General features: G+C 47.1%; 1 protein-coding gene across 1 annotated transcript in view; it reads right to left on the reverse strand.

Moving 5' to 3' along the window:
* Positions 1-23010, reverse strand: part of LOC309564423 (uncharacterized protein) — a 130615-nt gene that overhangs the window by 66411 nt on the left and 41194 nt on the right. Inside the window, exons 13-16 of the mRNA XM_082269053.1 lie at positions 13185-13290; positions 12461-12656; positions 7814-9663; positions 162-282 (exon numbers count right to left, since the gene is read on the reverse strand). Of these exons, the coding sequence (XP_082125179.1) occupies positions 162-282; positions 7814-9663; positions 12461-12656; positions 13185-13290 (2273 nt within the window). The remainder of the gene's footprint in view (positions 1-161; positions 283-7813; positions 9664-12460; positions 12657-13184; positions 13291-23010) is intronic.

The raw sequence follows: 23010 nt of genomic DNA on the forward strand, positions 1-23010 counted from the left end.
GAGGACGGGGACATCTCTCTGGTGGGTTTCCATTACTGGATCCATCTGTAGGAAACACACACACTGACTGAATACATTGTTTCTATGTGTTTATCAGATGATGGGGGATCTAGGTGGATCCTCCGTACTGCTCTCTCCTTTACAATAAAGTCTCCTCTTACCCGGTGATGTGAGGGGCGGCTGATTCTCCATCATGACGTCCTTGTAGAGATCCTTGTGTCCTTCTAAATACTCCCACTCCTCCATGGAGAAATAGACAGTGACATCCTGACACCTTATAGGAACCTGACACACACAATGATACAGTCACCATCCAGACACATCCCTTGTCTGTTACTGGATAATATCCCAGAATTCCCAGGGTATTGCCGTCTGATTACCATCATGTGAACTGCACCCTGTGATTGCTGCATTTTGATCACCATCATGTGAACTGCACCCTGTGATTGCTGCCGTCTGATCACCGCCATGTGAACTGCACCCTGTGATTTCTGCCGTCTGATCAACGCCATGTGAACTGCACCCTGTGATTGCTGCTGTCTGATACCCTTCATGTGAACTGCACCCTGTAATTGCTGCCGTCTGATCACCGTCATGTGAACTGCACCCTGTAATTGCTGCCGTCTGATCACCGTCATGTGAACTGCACCCTGTGATTGCTGCCGTCTGATCAACGCCATGTGAACTGCACCCTGTGATTGCTGCCGTCTGATCAACGCCATGTGAACTGCACCCTGTGATTGCTGCTGTCTGATACCCTTCATGTGAACTGCACCCTGTAATTGCTGCCGTCTGATCACCGTCATGTGAACTGCACCCTGTGATTGCTGCCGTCTGATCACCGTCATGTGAACTGCACCCTGTGATTTCTGCCGTCTGATCAACGCCATGTGAACTGCACCCTGTAATTGCTGCCGTCTGATCACCGTCATGTGAACTGCACCCTGTGATTTCTGCCGTCTGATCAACGCCATGTGAACTGCACCCTGTGATTGCTGCTGTCTGATCACCGTCATGTGAACTGCACCCTGTAATTGCTGCCGTCTGATCACCGTCATGTGAACTGCACCCTGTGATTGCTGCTGTCTGATTAATGCCATGTGAACTGCACCCTGTGATTGCTGCCGTCTGATCACCATCATGTGAACTGCACCCTGTGATTGCTGCCGTCTGATCACCGCCATGTGAACTGCACCCTGTGATTGCTGCCGTCTGATCACCATCATGTGAACTGCACCCTGTGATTGCTGCTGTCTCATCACCGCCATGTGAACTGCACCCTGTGATTGCTGCCGTCTCATCACCGCCATGTGAACTGCACCCAGTGATTGCTGCCGTCTGATCACCATAATGTGAACTGCACCCTGTGATTGCTGCCGTCTGATCACCATCATGTGAACTGCACCCAGTGATTGCTGCCGTCTGATCACCATAATGTGAACTGCACCCAGTGATTGCTGCCGTCTGATCACCATAATGTGAACTGCACCCTGTGATTGCTGCCGTCTGATCACCGCCATGTGAACTGCACCCTGTGATTGTTGCCGTCTGATCACCGCCATGTGAACTGCACCCTGTGATTGCTACCCCGTTAACTATGATTCCTGCCCCCTTATCACCACCCTGTGATTGCTGCTCTCTGTTCACTGCCACTGCAGGCTGGGCATCAAACTATCACTGCCATGCCTGCAGTACCCTGGATTGCTACCTTCCGGGTCCTGAAACCAAAAATTCAGGATGCACTTGGCCGAAAACCGAAATGGACAGTTTTTAAAAAAAATGTTTTTAAAATTTAATGAATGTGTCTGGCGTTCTTGCATTAAAGTCAAATGGGGCGTGATTTTAAATAGAGGTCAATAGGGGGCGTTTTCTGCATAAAAGACAAGGGAACGCTATTTTGCATTGAAGAAAATTCATGTGATTTTGCATTGAAGTCAATAGGGAGCGTTTTTTGCATAGAAGTCGACAGATGTGACGTCAGCATTAAAGTCAAAGGGATGCAATTTTTGCGTTAAAAGTCACTAGGGGTATTTTTGCATAGAAGTCAATGGGACACGATTTTGCATTGAAGACAATGGACGTGATTTTGCATTGAAGTCAATAGGAAGCGTTTTTTTTTCCATAGAGGTCAACGGACGCGATTTTGCATTGAAGTAAAAAGGATGCAATTTTTGCATTAAACTCACTGGGGGGTGTTTTTGCATTGAAGTCAATGGGATGCGATTTTGCATAGGAGTCAATAAGGGGCATTTTTTTGTACAGCACTGTGGTATATGTCAGAGCTATATAAATGTATAATAATAATAGTGTGTGACTGTGGGGGAGGGGACATTAGAGTGTAAGCTCCTCTGGTACAGAGACTGATGTGACTGGCTCAGTGATCTCTGTACAGCACTGCGGTATATGTCAAATCAGATAAATTAATATACATTTATACTATAAATGTGTGTAACATCATATGCTGGAGATAAAGGACGTCACAGTGACTATGGAGGAAGAGGACGGAACATGACGGGGGGGGGGGGGTTACTGGGTGTAAATATAAAATAATATCTTATTACCTCCTCTGCTGCCAGTTCCAGCAATGTCTCCTCTCTACTCCCTCCCAACTCACCTCTGACCAGGAACTTCCTGTCTTCATGCGACATCACCTGTCCATACCTGACCTCACTTCCTGTCTATACCTGACATCACTTCCTGTCTGAGAGCACTCCCTGTGGTAAATAAAAGAACTGCAAGTTATACTCAATTGTAGCCGTGTGAGCTCTCCTCATAATAGAAAATTGTATCATAAACAGTGGCGGTCGGTCGATAGGGGGCGCAGGGGCGCCGCCCCCCCAATCGATCTTCAAAGAAAAAAAAAATTACCATTTAAAAGCCCACTAGGGGCACCGGACCTATTGCTGGCTATGGGGGGAGGGGGGTTTGGCATCCCACGTGCTTCCAGCAGAGGCGCCGATTGGCGGCCTTCTGGGTGTTATTGGGGCACAGAGCACTGCGCCCTGACACTCCCCAATGTAGTCCTGTCCTGGCTGTGATTGGTCCAAACTCCAGCCTGGACCAATCATTCAGGACATCCCGGCTGACGTTGTTGTGGGGGTGGTGCGTGCGTCAGTCAGTCTCCGTCACCTTCCTGGTTCCCGCCGCCGTCAGAGCGAAGAAGAGAGGAGCAGCGCGTGGACGTCTCAAAGTCTGGAGTCACAGGAGTTGAGTCAGCCCACTGCCCAGGAGAGCAGGTAAGTGAAGTGATTGAAGCCGCTGCAGTGGGTAACTCGAGGAGACGCGGGGACTGAAGAGAAGCCGCCCCTACAGGTAAGTGTCTCGGGGGGGGGGGGGGGGCTTGGCACGCTGATCTCTGCATTGAAGAGGGCACGATGATCTCTGCATTGAAGGGGGCATGGCACGCTGGTCACTGCATTGATGGGGGCACGCTGGTCTCTGCATTGAAGGGGGCACGATGATCTCTGCATTGAAGGGGGCATGGCACGCTGGTCACTGCATTGATGGGGGCACGCTGGTCACTGCATTGATGGGGACACAGCACGCTGGTCACTGCATTGATGGGGGCATGGCACGCTGGTCACTGCATTGATGGGGGGCACGTTGGTCACTGCATTGATAGGGGCACGCTGGTCACTGCATTGATGGGGGCACGGCATGCTGGTCACTGCATTGATGGGGGCACGGCACGCTGGTCACTGCATTGATGGGGGCACGCTGGTCACTGAATTGATGGGGGCACGCTGGTCACTGCATTGATTGGGGCATGGCACGCTGGTCACTGCATTGATGGGGGCATGGTACGCTGGTCACTCTGCATTGAAATGGGGCACGCTGGTCACTCTGCATTGAAATGGGGCACGCTGGTCACTCTGCATTGAAAGGGGGCACGCTGGTCACTCTGCATTGAAAGGGGGCACGCTGGTCACTCTGCATTGAAAGGGGGCACGCTGGTCTCTCTGCATTGAAAGGGGGCACGCTGGTCTCTCTGCATTGAAAGGGGGCACGCTGGTCTCTCTGCATTGAAAGGGGGCACGCTGGTCTCTCTGCATTGAAAGGGGACACGCTGGTCTCTCTGCATTGACAGGGGGCACGCTGGTCTCTCTGCATTGACAGGGGGCACGCTGGTCTCTCCGCATTGAGAGGGGGCACGCTGGTCTCTCTGCATTGAGAGGGGGCATGCTGGTCACTGCATTGAAAGGGGGCACGCTGGTCACTCTGCATTGAAAGGGGGCACTCTGGTCTCTCTGCATTGAAAGGGGGCATGCTGGTCACTGCATTGATGGGGGCACGGCACGCCGGTCACTGCATTGATGGGGCACACTGATCACTGCATTGATGAGGGCACGTTGGTCACTGCATTGATGGGGGCACAGCACGCTGGTCACTGCATTGATGGGGGCACGCACGCTGGTCACTGCATTGATGGGGGCACGCTGGTCTCTCTGCATTGAAGGGGACACGGCACGCTGGTCACTGCATTGATGGGGGCATGCTGGTCACTGCATTGATGGGGGCACGGCACGCTGGTCACTGCATTGATGGGGGCACGCTGGTCACTCTACATTGAAATGGGGCACGCTGGTCAATCTGCATTGAAAGGGGGCACGCTGGTCACTCTGCATTGAAAGGGGGCACGCTGGTCACTCTGCATTGAAAGGGGGCATGCTGGTCACTCTGCATTGAAAGGGGGCACGCTGGTCACTCTGCATTGAAAGGGGGCACGCTGGTCTCTCTGCATTGAAAGGGGGCACGCTGGTCTCTCTGCATTGAAAGGGGACACGCTGGTCTCTCTGCATTGAAAGGGGACACGCTGGTCTCTCTGCATTGAGAGGGGGCACGCTGGTCTCTCTGCATTGAGAGGGGGCACGCTGGTCTCTCTGCATTGAGAGGGGGCACGCTGTTCACTCTGCATTGAAAGGGGGCACGCTGGTCACTCTGCATTGAAAGGGGGCACGCTAGTCTCTCTGCATTGAAAGGGGGCACGCTGGTCACTCTGCATTGAAAGGGGGCAGGCTGGTCACTTTGCATTGAAAGGGGGCACACTATACCTTGATTACTGAAGGTCCCTTTCACACTTTTGTGACCTCAAAGTCACGCAATTTTTTACAGTATTTTTTGCCGCAAAGCAATGCCTATTACATTTTTCTGTTTCCGCCCCAACCCCCCCCCCCCCCCCCTTCAAAATTTTGAGCACCAGCCGCCACTGATCATAAACACCGCTCATAAAAATGAAAGGAACACTTCGAAAACACACAGATTTGAATGAGGAAAAATCTCATGCTGGATATCTATATTGGTATGGACTGGGTAATGTGTTAGGATCTATACTGGTATGGACTGGATAATGTGTTAGGATCTATACTGGTATGGACGGGGTAATGCATTTGGATCTATACTGGTATGGACTGGGTAATGCGTTAGGATCTATACTGGTATGGACTGGGTAATGCGTTAGTATCTATACTGGTATGCACTGGGTAATGCGTTAGTATCTATACTGGTATGCACTGGGTAATGTGTTAGGAAGGAACGGGCGATGGAAATTAAAATGATCACCCTACAGAGGGCTGAATTCAAAGACACCCCAAAATCAAAGTAAAAAAATCGCGATCTCGATTCACCCCCCCGCGATCTCAATCCAGAATTTCCATGATTCTCAGTGCAGTCATAATGGGTTAAGATGACGCATAACCAGACATCCCAAGTCTCCGGGATGCGGTCTGCGGCTGTCTGCCACCAGGGCGATATTCCGGCTCTCTGTGTCAGAGCTCAGCTGTCAGAAGCTTCCTGTGTAGTTCCAGCTCCGTTCTGTCACAAGCGGAGTGATATCAAATGCACTCCACCTGTGAGAAGAGACCAAGGAGAGCTACAGGAAGCATTGGCTCTGCTCCACTCTTCACGCTCACTCTTTGCTAGCATTTCCTGCCAGCAGTACTCCCAAGTAGTACCAGCCAGCAGTACCCACAGCAATACTCGCCAGCAGTACCAGCCAGCAATACCCACAGCAGTACCCACCAGGTGTACCTACAGCATTACCAACCCGCAGTACCCACAGCAGTAACCACCAAAAGTTACCACCAGCAGTACCTGCCCAGGGGCCAGATGCAGCCCTTTGCTTGCTTTTATCTAGCCTTAAAGCGGAGTTCCGGGCATAAAATCGATATTTTTTTTTTGTGTGCGTCCGCTTGTTCCCCCTCACCTAAAAAGGAATTGGATAGTTAGGTTTTTTTTTTTTTCATTTACTCACCTTGTAATTGAAGATCGAATATACTCACCTAGTCTTCACTTCCTCCTTCTGTGCCGAGGCTCAGTCGTCTCTTCCGGGCTTGCACTGATTCCTGGGAGCTGAACGTCATCGCTCCCAGGAATCAATGCGACGGCACCGGCCCCGCTCGTCACTTCCGGGCGACGCCGCATTCCCCTGCTAAACAGCTTCTGGGCATGCCCAGAAGCTGTGGAGGAATGCGGCGCCGCACCGGAAGTGACGAGAGGGGCCAGTGAAGGCGCATTCTGGGAGAAGACGACGCGGAAGAAGAGGACCGCGCCGGCTTCATCTGCCCACAAGAGAGATGGAAACGCTGTGGAAGAAATTTTATAAGTGAGTATTTCTTCTAAAAGGTAAGTGCGAACCGGGACAGATCAGAGGCTAGCCATTGTGGAATGTACTAGCCCTGACTGTCCCGGGGGTATGTTTGTTGAAAAATGATTTCTGTGCCCGGAACTCCGCTTTAAGGACACTATTTCTCCCACTAACACCAATGATGGAGCACTATTCCTCCCACTGATACCAGTGATGGGGCACTATTCCTTCTTCTGACACCAGTAGTGGGGCACTATTCCTTCATCTGACACCAATAATGGGGCACTGTTTGTTCTTCTGACACCAATGATGGAACTCTATTTCTCCTTCTGACACCAATGATGGGGCACTATTCCTCCCTCGGATACCAATTATGGGGTACTATTCCTCCCACTGACACCAATGATGGGGCACTATTCCTCCTACTGATATCAATGATGGGGCACTATTCCTCCCACTGACACCAATGACGGGGCACTATTCCTCCCACTGACACCAATAACGGGGCGCTATTCCTCCCACTGACACCAATGACGGAGCTCTATTCCTCCCACTGACACCAATGACGGGACGCTATTCCTCCCACTGACACCAATGATGGGGCACTATTCCTCCCACTGATATCAATGATGGGGCAATGTTACCGACACCAGGACATTTTCTACTACTGCTGTCTACAGTCTAGCCCCTCTATACTGAAGGATAATAAATTGGCCCTTTGTTTAGGGAGTTTGGAGACCCCTGCCTTAGGGTATTCCAGGCATTGCAAAGCCAATCACAAGCACTCCTGGCAGTGACTACAAGTGGCCATGCCAACACTCATTGAACCAGCAAGGTCCACCATCGTCACTATTAGACAGCTGGTTCAGAGCAGTGAGGTACAGCCAATGATGGAGATACAAAAAAAGGATAGACATGACAATTGTTTATTACACAAGGTTAGCATGGGGGAGAATGAAACAAAGTAGAACAGATGATACTAAGATTAGAAAAATAGACATAGCAAGCTAAAAAAAATTCCCTGATTTCGTGATACAATTTCTGATACATTCCTCGCTTCTACTAATGGGGTATCTACAGTCAGTGTCCCTGTTTCTTCTGATGCTTGGCTAGACTGTCTTTTCGATTGTATCTCTTCCCGCACTCTGAACATGAGAAGGGCCGCTCGCCTGTATGACTGGTCATGTGTATATGAAGGTTCCGCTGCTGTGTGTACCCTTTCCCGCACACTTTACAGACAAACGGCTTCACACTGCTGTGCACTTTCATATGGTAATTCAGGTTTCTTTTAATGGAGAAACATTTGCCGCATTCAGGGCAAGAAAAGGGCTTCTCACCGGTGTGAACTCTCTGGTGGGTAACAAGGCGGTCTCTCCGTTTAAAGGATTTCTCGCATACTAGGCATGGATACCTCTTCTTCTCTTCCGTCTGACCTTTTTCCTGTTCGGATTTCGACTTCTCCTCACCTTCTTGTTGAACAACGAGCTCGGATTTTGACGTCTCGCACTCTGAAGTTGAAATCGGTCCCTCGGCCGTACAGTTTTTCTGGTGTCTGAGGAGTTGTTTTTGTAATATGAAACCTTTCCCGCATCTTTCACAAGAAAACGGCTTCTCCCCGGTGTGGCATTTCATGTGGTAGTTGAAGTGTCCTTTATGTGTGAAAGATTTACCACATTCAGAACATAAAAATGGCTTCTCACCGGTGTGGCGCTTCATGTGGTAGTCGAGGCTTCCTTTCTGTGTGTAAGATTTACCACACTCTGTACAGGAAAATGGCCTTTCACCGGTGTGGACTTTTATATGGTCCTCAAGGACGCTTTTATAGGAGAAACGTTTGTCACATAGTGAACAAGGAAAGGGCTTCTCTCCGGTGTGAATTCTCTGGTGGTTAACAAGGTCCGCATTCCATAAGAAGGACTTCTCACAGTCCGGGCATTGGAAGACCTTCTTTCCCGTGTGGCATCTCGTATGAACACGAAGTTCATATTTGGTTGTAAAAGATTTCCCGCACTCCGAGCATGACAATGAATTATCCTGTGCATGAAGTTTCTTGTGCCGGGTAAGGCTGATGCTATATTTAAAGCGTTTTCCGCACTGCGCGCAGGAATACGGCTGTCCTTGCGCATGCGATTGCCGGTGAATGTTTAGAACGCCTCTGTTTCTAAACTCCTTCCCACAATCGGAACACTTATAAGGCGTTTCACCGGTGTGCAGTCGCTCGTGTTCAACCAGCCTCTTTTTTCCTCTAAAACTCTCTCTGCAGACTGTACAGGAAAAAGGTTTCTCACCGGTGTGCAGCCGCTCGTGTTCGATAAGGTGCCTTTTCTCTCCAAAACCTTTCCCGCACACTGTACAGGAAAAAGGTCTCTCACCGGTGTGCAGCTGCTCGTGTGCGATAAGCTGCCTTTTCCCTCCAAAACCTTTCCCGCACACTGTACAGGAAAAAGGTTTCTCACCGGTGTGCAGCCGCTCGTGTGCGATAAGCTGCCTTTTCCTTTCAAAACCTTTCCCGCACACTGTACAGGAAAAAGGTTTCTCACCGGTGTGCACACGCTCGTGTTCAACCAGACACTTTTTTACTTTAAAGCCCTTCCCGCAGACTGTACACAAAAATGGCTTCTCGCCAGTGTGCTCTTGCTCATGTGCAATAAGCCGCGGTTTATCTATAAAGCCTTTCCCGCAGAGCGTACATAAAAAAGGCCTCTCACCGGTGTGAATTTTGGCATGTGTGAGAAGGTCTAATTTCCTTTTATAAGATTTCCCGCAGTCTGAACATATATAGGGCCGCTCTCCAGTGTGCACCATGAGATGTCTTACAAGGTTGTACTTAAAGCCAAAACATTTGTCACATTGGGGACATGGAAATATCTTTTCACCGGTGCTTGTAACAGTAGGTGATATTCCAGGAGGACATTGTTTGCTGTTAGAGGGATCCATTGATCTGCTCTCATGTCTGGGATGTATATTTTCAATATCAGGATTTACTCCCGGAGGATGTTGGGTAAAGTCATTATCTTCTGCGTTACAGTCTGAAGATAAAGTAGGGTGAGGTTCTGAGTCATTCGGGACACTGTGTTCATCTGTTGGAGATAAAGGTTTCAATATAAATTCATTGCATTATGCGTGCTAGTCTAGAAATCAGCTGTTTTGCAAAGGTCTTTAGTGAATTGGGCACAATCATAACATCATTATAAGAATAGATATCAGAAAAATATACAATACACACAAACCCAACTAAAGGTCATGGTGTACGTACACTGAGGGCATTATGGCAAGGAATGGCAATGGCCCTACCTTCAACTCACTTGTAAGAAAACACAATGCTGAATTGATGAATGGAGATGGACCTTTCATATGGTGTACAGTATCTCCTCCTCATTTGTTGGGAACATGACGTTATATTGAGGAATGGAGATTTAACCTTTCATATGGTGTACAGTATCTCCTCCTCATTTGTTGGGAACATGACGTTATATTGAGGAATGGAGATGGACCTTTCATATGGTGTACAGTATCTCCTCCTCATTTGTTGAGAACATGACGTTATATTGAGGAATGGAGATGGACCTTTCATATGGTGTACAGTATCTCCTCCTCATTTGTTGGGAACATGACGTTATATTGAGGAATGGAGATGGACCTTTCATATGGTGTACAGTATCTCCTCCTCATTTGTTGGGAATGTGACGTTATATTGAGGAATGGAGATGGACCTTTCATATGGTGTACAGTATCTCCTCCTCATTTGTTAGGAACATGACGTTATATTGAGGAATGGAGATGGTCCTTTCATATGGTGTACAGTATCTCCTCCTCATTTGTTGGGAAGATTATGTTATATTGAGGAATGGAGATGGACCTTTCATATGGTGTACAGTATCTCCTCCTCATTTGTTAGGAACATGACGTTATATTGAGGAATGGAGATGGTCCTTTCATATGGTGTACAGTATCTCCTCCTCATTTGTTGGGAACATGACGTTATATTGAAGAATCAAGGTGGAATTTTCTAATGTTACGCTGTCATTCATCCCTGTTTCTCAGGGACACTCCTCATAAAACAAGTATCCCTCGCATGTCCCCGGCCACAAAGCAGTACAGCCTAAACTTTACACTGAACAAGTTAATTGGCTACCCCAAAATGGTGCTGCTGGCCTTTTTTATCCAATTGTGCATGTGCAGAATGCCGGGTTTCCTTTTCTGGATTTCAATTGCGGAATCCAGCAGCGCTATTTTAGGGTGGCTGAAGATCTTGTACAGTGTAATGTTTACCATACACTGACTTCCAGCTGGGTGCATACCAGGGACTAGGACTTTGAGAAGGGATCCCTACTTTCTAGTTTTACTTACTCCTGACCTTTGCTCTCTCTGTGTTACTCCTGACCTCAGTCAGTACTCTGTATGTTACATACTCCTTTCCCCTAGAGTCTGTGTATTACTTACTCCTGATCTCTATACTCTGTACGTCAATGACTGCTCACCTCTGCACTCTGTGGGCTTAAAGGGGTTCGGTGAAATGAAACCTGAGCCTACTTTGCTATAGGACAAGAGTGCATAATGCATGGAGTTCAGGGGTCAGGAGTTCGTAATGCACAGATTTCCGATGAAGCAATCAGTGTTCTTCTCTCATGTATGAAGGGTGCAGATCTAGATACATCATCAGTCAACAATAAAAATGTACTTGTACAATAATTATTATTTTTACAATTAGGGTTAACTTTTGCAAATACTGCGGCAACATTGCCAATAAATAAGAATTAGGTTAAATCAATGGAATGCAAATTGCCCATAAATATTCAAGGTTCAAATATACAACTAATCATGTGTTGAAGACCTCTATAGCTTTATCTTACAATAGGTTTGGTATCTTTGCTCTACCACTTGTAGTCCAGTCTCCTCTTGCTGGTCTACCTTTTCTAGTCCAATCTCTCCTCCTGGTCTAACCTATCTAGTCCAGTCTCTCCTCCTGGTTTACCGGTTTCTAGTCCAGTCTCTCATCCTGGTGTACCAGTTTAGTCCAGTCACTCCTCCTTGTCTACCGTTTCTAGTCCAGTTTCTCCTCCTGGTCTGCCATTTCAAGTCCAGTCCCTCCTCCTGGTCTACCATTTCTAGTCCAGTCGCTCCTCCTGGTCTACCGTTTCCAGTCTAGTCACTCCTCCTGGTCTACTGTTTCCAGTCGAGTCGCTCCTCCTGGTCTACCGTTTCTAGTCCAGTCGCTCCTCCTGGTCTACCGTTTCTAGTCTAGTCGCTCCTCCTGGTCTACCGTTTCTAGTCCAGTCGCTCCTCCTGGTCTACCGTTTCTAGTCCAGTTGCTCCTCCTGGTCTACCATTTCTAGTCTAGTCGCTCCTCCTGGTCTACCGTTTCTAGTCCAGTCTCTCCTCCTGATCTACCATTTCTATTCCCGTCTCTCCTCCTGGTCTACCGTTTCTAGTCCAGTCGCTCCTCCTGGTCTACCGTTTCTGGTCCAGTCTCTCCTCCTGGTCTACCGTTTTTAGTCTAGTCTCTCCTCCTGGTCTACTGTTTTTAGTCTAGTGTCTCCTCGCGGTCTACCATTTTTATTTCAGTTTCCTCTTGCTGGTCCCGCATGTCCAGTCCAGTCTCCTCTTCCTGTTCTTCTAGTTCTACTTCAGTCTCCTCTTCCTGGTCTTCCATTTCTAGTTCAGTCTCCTCTTCCTGGTTTACCATTTCTAGTTCAGTCTCCTCTTCCTGGTCTTCCATTTCTAGTTTAGTCTAATCTTCCTGGTTTACCATCTCTCTAGTCCACTCTTCTCTTCCTGCTCTACAATTTCTAGTTCAGTCTCCTCTTCCTGCTCTACCATTTACAGCCCAGTCTCCTTTTCTTGGTCTACCATTATTAGTTCAGTCGCCTTTCTTACCGGATGCTTTAATGGTCTCCCGATTCTCCGTCACTTTCCATCTGAAAATATGACCCGTTTCTGCACTCAGAGTGTCCGTGCTGACATGTTGAGAGGATTGTTCCTTTTCTACCATTTTTGCCTCCGTAGATGGCTGATCGCCCATCACATTTGTTTCTTCATTAAACTCAACTTTTATATCCATCTGTTTTTCACCCTAAATGAAAAAAAGTTGACAAAACGTAAAATGCAGAAGAAGAAATAATATTGTAGGTTTCTAGATTCCAATCACCTACCTGATGATGGTGAGGGATGATGTGATCTTCCTGTGTGGAATCCTGGGTATTCAAAGGACGGGGACACCTCTCGGGTGGGTTCCCATTACTGGATCCATCTGTAGGAAACACACACACTGACTGAATACATTGTTTCTATGTGTTTATCAAATGATGGGGGATCTAGGTGGAGCCTCCGTACTGCTCTCTCCTTTACAATAAAGTCTCCTCTTACCCGGTGATGTGAGGGGCGGCTGATTCTCCATCATGATGTCCTTGTAGAGATCCTTGTGTCCTTCTGAAAACCCCTCCTTCGCACCAAACTCTTCATCCTCCTCTTTTATCTCTTCTTTAACAATAAAACCACTCCCGTTTCCAATCTGAACATACAATAATGAAGTTAGGAGTTAACCATGTGACCTTCCAACACACAGACATATTCATACAGTCATTTTATTCTAGGCACTCACCTCTTCCATGATTAGTCTTATTATCTTGTTGATGACCTCTAGAACCTTCTTGTTGCTTCTCCCAGATGTCCGAGAGTGGGGCGAAGACTGATGGATGTGATCTGATCTAAAGATGGACAGTAAAGTGAGAATTTACTGGTCTGTAGAAGTCTGGAGGTGGACAAGAAGTGTCCACCTCCAGACTACCAAGGTAACCAATATTAGAGATGAATAGCTCCATTGGCCATAAATAGCTGGCTTCTCGCCTCTGGACGATACCATGGATGTCCTGCCGGGTGCCTAAGTTCTAGCAAGACCTCTGACAGAGGATGTCAGAGTAACATCATCGGTGTGGGGTGGAGTGATACCCCGCCTGCATTGCTCCAACCCCACAATACTCATACATAGACCTGACCACTACTCTGTTTTCACTATAGTCCTTATATAGTCCTGTCCACTGCTCTATATACAACATGTTGTACATTACATCATCCTGACTGCTGCACTTTATATGCACTATGTTGTATGTTACATACTCCTGAGCACTGCTCTGTATACATTACATTGTGTAGTACATTACATCGTTCTGACTGCTGCACTGTATATGCATTATGTTGTGCATTACATAGACCTGACCACTACTCTGTATTCACTATGTTGTCCTTACACAGTCCTGTCTATTACTCTACATATAATTATGTTGTACATTACATACTCCTGGCCACTGCTCTGTATACAATATGTTGTACGTTACACAAACCCCACTGCTACTCTGTTTTCACTGTGTTGTCCTTACATTGTACATTACATAGTCCTGACTTTTGCACTGTACATGCACTATGTTGTCTGTTACATACTTCTGGCCACTGCTCTACACACAATATGTTGTACATTACATAGTCCTAACTGCTGCTTTGCTTTGTAATGTACAACATAGTGGATATACGATGCAGCAGTCAGGACTATTGTGTACAACATATTGGGGTCAGGAGTATGCAGCGTACAACATAGCGCATATAAAGGGGAGCAGTCAGGACTGTGTTGTACGTTTCAAACGTCTGGCCACTGCTCTGCATACAATATGTTGTACATTACATAGTCCTAACTGCTGCTTTGTAATGCAATATGTTGTATGTTACATACTCCTGACCTCTTCACTATATACTCTATGTTGTACATTACATACTCCTGACCCCTGCACTATATACTCATTGTTGGAGACTGTGGACCTGCTTCAGTAGTATACAAGAGACTGTGAGAGACTGTGGACATGATACAAGAGGCTGTCAGAGACTGCGGACATGATAAAAGCCATTTTCAGAGACACAGACATGATACAAGGTTTGCTGGAGACTACAGACATGATACAAGAAAATGTCAGAGACTGTGGACATAATACAAGAGACTTTCAGACACTGTGGACATGATACAAGGGATGTTGGAGACTGTGGACATGATACAGGAGTTGTTGGAGACTGTGGACATGATACAGGGGATGTTGGAGACTGTGGACATGATACAGGAGTTGTTGGAGACTGTGGACATGATACAGGGGGTGTTGGAGACTGTGGACATGATACAGGAGTTGTTGGAGACTGTGGACATGATACAGGAGTTGTTGGAGACTGCGGACATGATACAAGGGATGTTGGAGACTGTGGACATGATACAGGAGTTGTTGGAGACTGTGGACATGATACAGGGGTTGTTGGAGACTGCGGACATGATACAGGGGATGTTGGAGACTGCAGACATGATACAGGGGATGTTGGAGACTGCAGACATGATACAGGGGATTTAGGAGACTGCGGACATGATACAGGGGATGTTGGAGACTGCAGACATGATACAAGGGATGTTGGAGACTGCAGACATGATACAGGGGATGTTGGAGACTGCGGACATGATACAGGGGATGTTGGAGACTGTGGATATGATACAGGGGATGTTGGAGACTGCGGACATGATACAGGGGATGTTGGAGACTGCGGACATGATACAGGGGATGTTGGAGACTGCGGACATGATACGGGGGTTGTTGGAGACTGCGGACATGATACAGGGGTTGTTGGAGACTGTGGACAAGATACAGGGGTTGTTGGGAGACTGCGGACATGATACAGGGGATGTTGGAGACTGCGGACATGATACAGGGGTTGTTGGAGACTGCGGACATGATACAGGGGTTGTTGGAGACTGTGGACAAGATACAGGGGTTGTTGGGAGACTGCGGACATGATACAGGGGATGTTGGAGACTGTGGACATGATACAGGGGATGTTGGAGACTGTGGACATGATACAGGGGATGTTGGAGACTGCGGACATGATACAGGGGATGTTGGAGACTGCGGACATGATACAGGGGATGTTGGAGACTGCGGATATGATACAGGGGATGTTGGAGACTGCGGACATGATACAGGGGATGTTGGAGACTGCGGACATGATACAGGAGTTGTTGGAGACTGCAGACATGATACAGGGGATGTTGGAGACTGCGGACATGATACAGGGGATGTTGGAGACTGCGGACATGATACAGGGGTTGTTGGAGACTGCGGACATGATACAGGGGATGTTGGGAGACTGTGGACATGATACAGGGGATGTTGGAGACTGAGGACATGATACAGGGGATATTGGAGACTGTGGATATGTTACAGGAGTTGTTGGAGACTGTGGACATGATACAGGGGATGTTGGAGACTGTGGACATGATACAGGGGATGTTGGAGACTGTGGATATGATACAGGAGTTGTTGGAGACTGCGGACATGATACAGGGGTTGTTGGAGACTGCAGACATGATACAGGGGATGTTGGAGACTGCAGACATGATACAGGGGATGTTGGAGACTGCGGATATGATACAGGGGATGTTGGAGACTGCGGACAGGATACAGGGGTTGTTGGAGACTGCGGACATGATACAGGGGATGTTGGAGACTGCGGACATGATACAGGGGATGTTGGAGACTGAGGACATGATACAGGGGATATTGGAGACTGTGGATATGATACAGGAGTTGTTGGAGACTGTGGACATGATACAGGGGATGTTGGAGACTGTGGACATGAGACAGGAGTTGTTGGAGACTGTGGATATGAGACAGGAGTTGTTGGAGACTGTGGACATGATACGGGGGATGTTGCAGACTGCGGACATGATACAGGGGATGTTGGAGACTGCGGATGTGATACAGGGGTTGTTGGAGACTGCGGACATGATACAGGGGTTGTTGGAGACTGTGGACAAGATACAGGGGTTGTTGGGAGACTGCGGACATGATACAGGGGATGTTGGAGACTGCGGACATGATACAGGGGTTGTTGAAGACTGCGGACATGATACAGGGTTGTTGGAGACTGCGGACGTGATACAGGGGTTGTTGGAGACTGCGGACATGATACAAGGGATGTTGGAGATTGTGGACATGCTTTAGTAGTATACAAAAGACAGAGACTGGAGACATAGTACATGACATATTACAGAGAAGTGTCTGTCTCCTAAAACATAAAATTCTGTTAAAGTCCAATTTTCTTGAAGTTGAAAAGAACATAAATGATCCTTCCAGTGATGATGTGCCGGTGTCGTGTCGCATAATGCCTTCCGTCGGATGGTGCATCCGACGGACTGACGTCACTCCAGCTGACTGCTCAGATCAGCTGTGCTGGCGGTGACGACACTGACATGCGCAGTTTGTCGGATGCACTATCCGACGGTAGATAGAGAGCGGAGGAGGGGAGAGAATCCATTGTCAGATTCTGCCTCGCTCTCTGCACATCTATCGGGACGGATTACAGTGCAGTGTATTCTTATGTGAGAAATGGCGGGAATATTGTCTGATAGAGAACACAAACACAGCTCTTATCGGGACACATTAAAGGGGACCTCTGACCAAAGGGAGCACTCCGTTTGGGACACTGAGTGCCTGCTTACATCAGTGTCCCCATCGGAGTGCTCCCTTTGGTCAGAGGTCCCCTTTAATGTGTCCCAATAAGAGCTGTGTTTGTGTTCTCGATCAGACAATATTCCCGCCATTTCTCACATAAGAATACACTGCACTGTAATCCGATCCGTCCCGATAGATGTGCAGAGAGCGAGGCAGAATCTGACAATAGACTCTCTCCCCTCCTCCGCTCTCTATGGGCGCGCATGCGCAGATCGCGACGATTCTTTCTGTAGCCTTCCATCGAAGAGTGCATCCGACGGACTGCGCATGCGCAATAATGACGTCAACCCCAGCTAAGCGGGGGTCCTGTGCGGCTCCGAAACGTTGCACCATTTTTGATGTGATCGTAACTTCAATAAAGTTTTGGACTGCTTTTGCAAGAGCCTTGGTGTGCTGGCGAATATGTATTTACAGTCAGCTGGAGTGACGTCATTTACCGCGCATGCGCAGTCCATTGGATGCACTATCCGACGGAAGGCATTATCCGACGTGACACCGGCAGTGTAAGGATTACCTGCAATTTACCTTCTCCCATTTTCTGCTATGGATTCCGTTCATGCAGAGCGGTGTGCCTCCTCCTCCCTCCCCCTCCTCTGTGTACAGGAAAACATCACAGCAGGAGGAGGGAGGGGGGAGCTCAGTGTGCTCCGTACACACAGTGACCAGTGAAGACTTCAGAGGCAGCCGGGGAGACATCCCGGGTTCCATACAAAGTGTTGCTCGCGGCGTATGGAAACCTAGACAACCCGCCTACGCCGCGGGCATTCCCGGGACTCAGTCCTGATTCGTCGGGTTCCTGGGACAGTGATCAATTTGTGGGACGGTTGGGAGGTATTTTAGAGTGTAAGCTCCTCTGGTACAGAGACTGATGTGATTGGTTCAGTGATCTCTGTACAGCACTGCGGTATATGTCAGAGCTATAGAAACCACTCAGATAAATTAATATACATTTATACTATAAGCCCCTGTTCACACTAGGGCGACCTGTGAGGCGACCTGGTCGCCTCACAGGTCGCCTCCCATAGGGAAGCTGCGGACCCGTTCTAATAGGAGCGACACAAGTCGCTCCGACCTAGAAAAAGTGTCCGGAGCTTCTTTGGGGCGACCAAAATAATATACATATATATGTGTGTATTATCATCTGCTGGAGATAAAAGACGTCACAGTGACTATGGAGGAAGAGGACGGAACATGACGGGGGAGGGGGTTACTGGGTGTAAATATAAAATAATATCTTATTACCTCCTCAACGGCCAGTTCCAGCAATGTCTCCTCTCTACTTCCTCCCAACTCACCTCTGACCAGGAGCTTCCTGTCTCCATCCTACATCACTTCCTGTCTGAGAGCACTCCCTGTGGTAAATAGAGGAACTGCAAGTTTAACTCAATTGTAGCCGTGTGAGCTCATCTCATAATGGAAAATTGTATCATAAACACTACTAATAAAAATTAAAGGAACACTTCGTAAACACATCAGATCTCAATGGGGAAATCTCATGCTGGATTATCTATACTGGTATGGACTGGGTAATGTGTTAGCATCTATACTGGTATGGACTGGGTAATGTGTTAGGATCTATACTGGTATAGACTGGGTAGTGTGTTAGGATCTATACTGGTATGGACTGGGTAATGTGTTAGGATCTATACTGGTATGCACTGGGTAATGTTGTGGGATCTATACTGGTATGGACTGGGTAATGTTGTGGGATCTATACTGGTATGCACTGGGTAATGTTTTGGGATCTATACTGGTATGGACTGGGTAATGTGTTAGGATCTATACTGGTATGGACTGGGTAATATGTTAGCATCTATACTGGTATGGACTGGGTAATGTGTTAGGATCTATACTGGTATGGAGTGGGTAATGTGTTGGGATCTATACTGGTATGGACTGGGTAATGTGTTAGGATCTATACTGGTATGGACTGGGTAATGTGTTAGGATCTATACTGGTATGGACTGGGTAATATGTTAGCATCTATACTGGTATGGACTGGGTAATGTATTAGGATCTATACTGGTATGGACTTGGTAATGTGTTAGGATCTATACTGGTATGGACTGGGTAATGTATTAGGATCTATACTGGTATGGACTGGGTAATGTGTTAGGATCTATACTGGTATGGACTGGGTAATGTGTTAGGATCTATACTGGTATGGAGTGGGTAATGTGTTGGGATCTATACTGGTATGGACTGGGTAATGTGTTAGGATCTATACTGGTATGGACTGGGTAATATGTTAGCATCTATACTGGTATGGACTGGGTAATGTATTAGGATCTATACTGGTATGGACTTGGTAATGTGTTAGGATCTATACTTGTATGGACTGGGTAATGTGTTAGGATCTATACTGGTATGGACTGGGTAATGTGTTAGGATCTATACTGGTATGGACTGGGTAATGTGTTAGGATCTATACTGGTATGCACTGGGTAATGTGTTGGGATCTATACTGGTATGGACTGGTTAATGTGATAGGACCTATACTGGTATGCACTGGGTAATGTTGTGGGATCTATACTGGTATGCACTGGGTAATGTTGTGGGATCTATACTGGTATGCACTGGGTAATGTTTTGGGATCTATACTGGTATGCACTGGGTAATGTTGTGGGATCTATACTGGTATGCACTGGGTAATGTTGTAGGATCTATACTGGTATGCACTGGGTAATGTTGTGGGATCTATACTGGTATGCACTGGGTAATGTTGTGGGATCTATACTGGTATGCACTGGGTAATGTTGTGGGATCTATACTGGTATGCACTGGGTAATGTTGTGGGATCTATACTGGTATGCACTGGGTAATGTTTTGGGATCTATACTGGTATGCACTGGGTAATGTTGTGGGATCTATACTGGTATGCACTGGGTAATGTTGTGGGATCTATACTGGTATGCACTGGTATGCACTGGTATGCACTGGGTAATGTTGTGGGATCTATACTGGTATGCACTGGGTAATGTTGTGGGATCTATACTGGTACACACTACTGAGGACCATTCTGAGTTGCTGCAATGACATTTCAGCAAAATGGACTCGCCTGCTGCATCATTTTTTCACTTTGGTTTTCGGGGTGTCTTTGAGTTCAGCCCTCTGTAGGGTGATAATTTTCATTTCCATACCAGTATATATCCTAACACATTATCCAGTCCATACCAGTATAGATCCCACAAAATTTGCCAGTCGATACCAGTATAGAGCCTAACACAATACCCAGTCCATACCAATATACATCCCACAACATTAGCCAGTCCATACCAGTATAGATACTAACACATTACCCAGTCTATACCAATATAGATCCTAACACATTACCCAGTCCATACCAGTATATATCCTAACACATTACCCAGTCCATGCCAGTATAGATCCTAACACATTACCCAGTCCATAGCAGTATAGATCCTTACACATTACCCAGTCCATACCAGTATAGATCCTAATACATTACCCAGTCCATACCTGTATAGATCCTAACATATTACCCAGTCCATACCAGTATATATCCTAACACATTACCCAGTCCATACCAGTATAGATCCTAACACATTACACAACATTAGCCAGTCAATACCAGTATAGATCCCACAACATTTGCCAGTCCATACCAGTATAGGTCCTAACACATTACCCAGTCCATATCATCCTACACATTACCCAGTCCATACCAGTATATATCCCACAACATTACCCAGTGCATACCAGTATAGATCCTAACACATTACCCAGTCCATACCAGTATAGATCCTAACACATTACCCAGTCCATACCAGTATAGATCCTAACACATTACCCAGTCCATACCAGTATAGATCCTAACACATTACCTAGTCCATACCAGTATAGATCCTAACACATTATCCAGTCCATACCAGTATAGATCCTAACACATTACCCAGTCCCTACCAGTATAGATCCTAACACATTATCCAGTCCATACCAGTATAGATATTCAGCATGATATTATTCCCCATTGAGATCTGATGTGTTTTCAAAGTGTTCCTTTCATTCTTTTGAGCAGTGTAGGATTGTAACAGACTGGGACACCTTTGGGCACTCCAAATAGAATAGTAATGCGGCGTGCATAGTACCCCTTCACCTTCCTGTCAGGCCCTTTTCGGAGCCACATGTGTTTTGCGATACGGCACTGAGGAAGTTGTCCTCACGCATTGTTTCAGTCAAGCTAAACCCCCTCTACCCCATCCAAGTTATTACCCCTGGTCCAGTGTTTCTCAACCTTTTTTTTTTTTTAGTCAAGGCACCCTTTAAAATTATGAACCGTCTCGAGGGACCCCATACTAAAATGTAAAAAAACAATTTTAATAGTTTTACATAATGCAGCAACATCCACACGTAGGACACCCAATGTTAGAGATGATTATTTTTCTTCCAAAGCAAATACACTTTTGCACACTGGTACTGACTAGTATTCCAATGTTTCTCTTCTCTCTCAATTTCTATCTATCAGTCAGCTAATGTGACCCCGGTGCTGAGGGAGAGAAGCAAAAGAAGGTCAAACAAGGGTGCTGTGGAGGCAACCGTCATCCTCCTTATCAACCGATGACGTCATTGGTTGTTAGGATGCCAGTGTCTGGAAAGTCCAAATGGTGCATCATGAAAACCCATGGCTTTGTGGAACCAATAGGCAGGCTTCATCCACCTGCTGGCTTGTATACAATTTTTGATCAATTTTTATGCATTTTGCCAAGACACCCCTGAAGAAACCTCAAGGCACCCTGGTTGAAAAAGTCGGCCCTTAAAAAAACAACAAAACCGAGCTCAGAGACTGTTTTCTTGTGTCCGGATGAAAATGGAAAATGTGTGATCCACGTATATGGGCAGAGAAAAGGAATTAAACAGCTGCGGGATATTGTGGGAGGAGGGCAGTTACTTACCTTTGATGAACTAAAATCCAAATTCCAACTCCATAACTGGTATTTCTTCCTCTACCTGCAGCTACGGCATGCCTTCCCTTCTCAATTTGGAGGCACTTCATTGCAAACCCAACCTTCTGATTTGGAGCAGTTGTTGGCCTCGGAACGTTTACATAAAGCGTTTTCCACAGTATATAGGGAGCAATTTGCTAAACGCCCAAAGGCAATCAATACATGTAGGGAACGTTGGGTATCCCTAATACCTGAGTTGCAAAGTGAGGATATGGAAGACATGTGGGATCATCCCTTTAGATGTTTGGTGTCATCCAGGGACCACCTTATACAATACAAGATTCTCCATCAGGTGTACTATACGCCGGCCAGGATTGCTAGGATGTATGCCTCGAGCTCCGCGGAGTGTTGGCGATGTCGGCAAGCTCCGGCAGACTTTTCGAATGTATTTTGGCATTGTCCGTTCATACAGAGGTTCTGGCAGGGGATGGTTGAGACTCCTGAAGACATTACCACATTGAGGGTACCCTTGACGCTGACAGTGTGTTTGCTGGGTTTGGTGGAGGAAATGGCACCCTTGAGGGCACAAAGAATTTTATTGTCGGTTACTCTGTTCTATGCGTGTAAGGCTATTCTTCTACATTGGAGGAAGACCGAAGCGCCATCGGTGGAGTACTGGAAGTCACCAGTGAACAAGATGCTACCATTTTACAAGGCCACATACCTGAATAGAGGATGGGTTAAGAAGTTTCAAAAGATATGGCAGGGTTGGACTGAGAGGCCATCTACTCTTCTCGGAGGTGATTGTGGTCTGCCACCGGTGAGGGTGGTGGTCACCTTAGAGGGGTGAGTTGAGGTTCCCTGAAACTTAGGGAGGTAACAAAAGGAAGTCTATGTCTAGCAGACGACAAGCAGTGGAGAAGGGGTGGGGGAGGCTAACTTGTGGTCCTGGGTGAGCGTATGTGTGGGGGAGGCAGTACCGGGCTGA

This window comes from Pelophylax lessonae (genome assembly GCF_965119305.1).
Source record: "Pelophylax lessonae genome assembly, chromosome: 9".
Taxonomy (NCBI): domain Eukaryota; kingdom Metazoa; phylum Chordata; class Amphibia; order Anura; family Ranidae; genus Pelophylax; species Pelophylax lessonae.